General features: G+C 51.9%; 1 protein-coding gene across 1 annotated transcript; it reads right to left on the reverse strand.

The window, feature by feature from the left end:
• Positions 1-1,471: 1,471 nt before the first annotated feature.
• On the reverse strand, positions 1,472-3,369 carry EPUS_06585 (uncharacterized protein; the record flags this gene model as incomplete). The annotated part of the gene is made up of 2 exons (XM_007801733.1): positions 1,472-1,894; positions 1,945-3,369. The coding sequence occupies 2 exons, from the start codon at positions 3,367-3,369 to the stop codon at positions 1,472-1,474; spliced, it is 1,848 nt and encodes a 615-aa protein (XP_007799924.1).
• Between the last annotated feature and the right edge of the window lie 202 nt (positions 3,370-3,571).

Consider the following 3,571-nt stretch of genomic DNA (forward strand, 5'->3'; position numbering starts at 1 on the left):
GGGAGGTGGTCGTCGAGCCCAGGCAGGCCGATACCAGGCCGCTCGAGGTGTGCGTGCTGCGGCACCAGGGCGTCATGGCGGTTAGGGTGGAGGCCGGGGTTTGGATCACGGCGTCGAAGCCGGTGGGGTCGAGGAGGTGGAGCCGTGAGGTGGTGAGGAGGCAGGAGAGCGAGAGGATCTGGTCGGTTTGCGGGTTGAGGCCTGTCATCTGTTGGGTGGGTTAGTAATGGATGAATGGTTGGTTGGATGGATGGATGGATGGATGTATGTATGCGTGGCGAAGGTTCAGATACGTTGTTTCTAGCGACTAGATATGATTGAGGGAAGGCGGCCATAGCAGGTGCGTGACAAGGGAGGATCAATTCCTCTCGTTCTTCCCCTTCAACTTCAGAGCCGTTGACGGCAAGAAGAGAGAAGATCAATCTTCTCCTCTTCCCTCCGAACTAGAAGAAAGGTTCGAAGCCTGAGAAAAGAGACACAGCGGCAAGATAAATTCTATTTTCCTGGCAATGAAAGCCGTACGAGCGAAAACAACAACAGTAATGAACCATAATCTCGGCCGACACATTCAGAGAGAAAGAGGCAAAGCGGCGGATCCATCAAGCAACAGCGAGATCAAGAAAAAAAAAACCACCGACCTCGCAGTCTATCCACACGAGCGGCTCCTTCGACCGCGTGAGAGCCATCTTCGCTGTAGTTATTAGCGGTATGCTGGAATCGCGAGGTCGGTAAGTAGCTGGAGAAGAAGGAGAGGGAGAGAATAGAATGTAAGACTCTCGAGTCGTGTCTTCGAGGAAGAAAAATATTAAGGGAGACAGTGTGGCTGAAGATTCGTCTATGCATGCGGAGGGATGGCTGCCAACATTCAGATATTGGTTTATGCCAGATGTTACCATCTCGGATTGACCATGTTGCAGTAAGTTACGTTCGCTGGCACCTTTCTACCTAACCTACCTGACGAGACGAGGGACGGAAGCCGCCTGAGCATGATAGGGAATGTGACGGCTTGTGATTCTGATCTGAGGTGAGGTAGCTCGAAAAGAGCTCTGGAGGAAGCGTGGTCACTGGTGTTCAGAGAGGAGTAGCATTACTCAGTACCTAGTACTCCGTACTGGCCAATGGCAATGGCAATGGCAATGGCAATGGCAATGGCTCATCACGCTGAATCCCTTGATGAGTGCAAACGGAGCCGCCTCTCTAGTCAGTCGGATTTGCGACTTTGCTAAACAAATCCTGCTACTCCATCAAGATGTTCAAGAACAGCCACCAACATGGCCTCATGGCCTGATGCCCTGATGCCCTGATGCCCTTGCCTTCAAGCTTTGCGCCAGTATATGCTGGGAGGTCTCAAGGATCCATCGAAACATTCGATAGTAGAAGCTGAATTCACCTCGCCTGCAACCTCGTATTGACTGATATGCTTGCTGATGAAGCAACCATGCCACTGTCATAGTGACTTCAAGATGGATAGTCACAGCTCCTCCTCATCCTCAGGCTCCTTCTTGACAATCGCTCCACCAAAGTGATGCATGCCATTGCCGCCGCTAGGTTCCGACTTCACTTTAGCATCCCCGGCTGACCCTAATATCTCTCCAATATTTCCTGTCATGGCTCTTCCCAGTCGTCGCTGGATATTATCCGCTTCTGGACCAGCTAAACTGGCCCGCTGCCTCTTCATTGGACTACCAACCGACGAGACATCCTCGAGAGGATTATCAGCAGGAGCCTTGGCGAGTGAAGGCGCAGACAGTCCAGGGACCAGTGGCGGAGTTGCCGAAAGATCATTTCCAATATTGGGAGTTGATGCTGCTGACGGCGTGGCAGATTTGGATGGCTTACGTCCTTCTGCTCCGGCTCCGTTGTGAAGTGGTTCGGCTGAATGTTGGCGTTTTAACTGTTGATACGTCAGCTTGTGAACGTGTTCCTACCCATTTGCATTCTGACCTTAATCTTCCTGACACCTTCTGCTAGCTCTCCTGTCCGTTCCGCATCTTCCGGTGAGAGTAGATCATCCTCCTTCTTGATTTCAACGTCATCAACGTCTTCCATTTTACCCACAACCTCGGCCTCTTCGTCTTCACTTTCGCTGTCCATAGCATCCACATCTTCCTTCTTGATGCTTTTCCTCCTCGGTTTGGGTCGCGTCTCGTTGTCACGAAATGTTGAGAATCCAATGGTTCCTTCCTTCTTCAACGGACCCAGTGACGCAAATTCAGCATTCAGACTTTTTCGCTTTGCTACAGTAGTCGTCTTTTCGGATCTGGGAGGCTGCAGAATGCCCATCTTCTGTAGCTGGCGCTCACCTCGGTAGAGAAATGTAAAGACGGCATAGGGTTTGTCAGTAGGGTCAATTCCAGTCACAGTCTGAGTGCTGATTGATTTGGGATCTAAAGTCTTGGGCTTGGCAAAGCTGGTGGTATGGTCGACATCTGCCCCGTTGCCGCCTTCGCCGTTCTCGACATGCCCATTTCTTTGCCCTTCTTCGTCGTCATCGTGAGCGTCGAATTGTGGTGAGTACTCGCCTCGCTTGATCTCTCCCGATGCGAAAACACGGAAGAGTGCTACCTTGATTTGCCCAGCTGTTTCGGGTATTGGGTCGTCATCTGAGTCCCCAGACCCGCTGCTCGATTCGTCATCCTCTGATACATCCTCCACTGGCGACGTTCCACCTGCCCCATACTTGAGAATGCTCTTCTTGGAATCCATCGCAGTGTCTGCCTCATCCTCCTCATCACTATCGCTCTTCTTTTCTCGGCGCTTCCTTCGCCTCCTTTCCATCTTTTGTCTCCTCTTCTCAATCGTAGCTGCGGCGTCTTTGCCATCCAGGTCAAGTCCATTCAGCCAACGCTCGAGACCTACTTCCCGAAACAGAAACTCTCTTTCGGCAAGACCTCCGCCTTCGGAATCCGGCACGCCCACCCACCTTGAGTTGACCCACGTCTCCTCTCCTCGCCGCAATAATGTGGCAACTTCTTCTTTGTTTCGGCCATCGAAATAGATGTAGGCAGCAATGGTCTCGTTGGGGGATGTGGTAAGCGGGATGTAGGGACCGATGGCCGAAGAGTATCTTCCTCGCTCGCTAGAGAGACCAGGTAGCCCTCCGACAATCTTTGGTTGAGGGTAGGGATCTTCAGGCGTAGCTTTGGGTGCGGAATAGGGTACGTCTTGTCCAGGAGTCAACAGGGTAATCGAGATGGCGAAGGTCGACTGCTCTGGTTTATCGGAGCTGTTGTCTGTCGGAATCCGTGCAGGGGGGACGGGGATGTATGAGGAGATTCGTGAGAGACGGGAGGAACGCTGGACTGCATATTCGGAGAGAGGTCCGTTTGGTGTGTGGATGCTCACAGCCAAACCTTTGAAGCAAGGCATTGTGGCCGAGGAAACAGGGAATGGCTTGAGTGAAAGAAAGTAGATGATGTAAATCCCCGTTCAAGGACGCTGAAGATGAGACAATTGGGGCCGGAGTGGAGAGATGTGTCGGTAATCTTCGGGGGAATGTGACTTTGATTCGAACCCACAGTAAATATGTTTCGCTGATCAAAGGTTCTCTTCTGATGGGCTCTTTCGGGTG

This window comes from Endocarpon pusillum (assembly GCF_000464535.1).
Source record: "Endocarpon pusillum Z07020 unplaced genomic scaffold scaffold1352, whole genome shotgun sequence".
In the NCBI taxonomy this organism is placed as follows: domain Eukaryota; kingdom Fungi; phylum Ascomycota; class Eurotiomycetes; order Verrucariales; family Verrucariaceae; genus Endocarpon; species Endocarpon pusillum.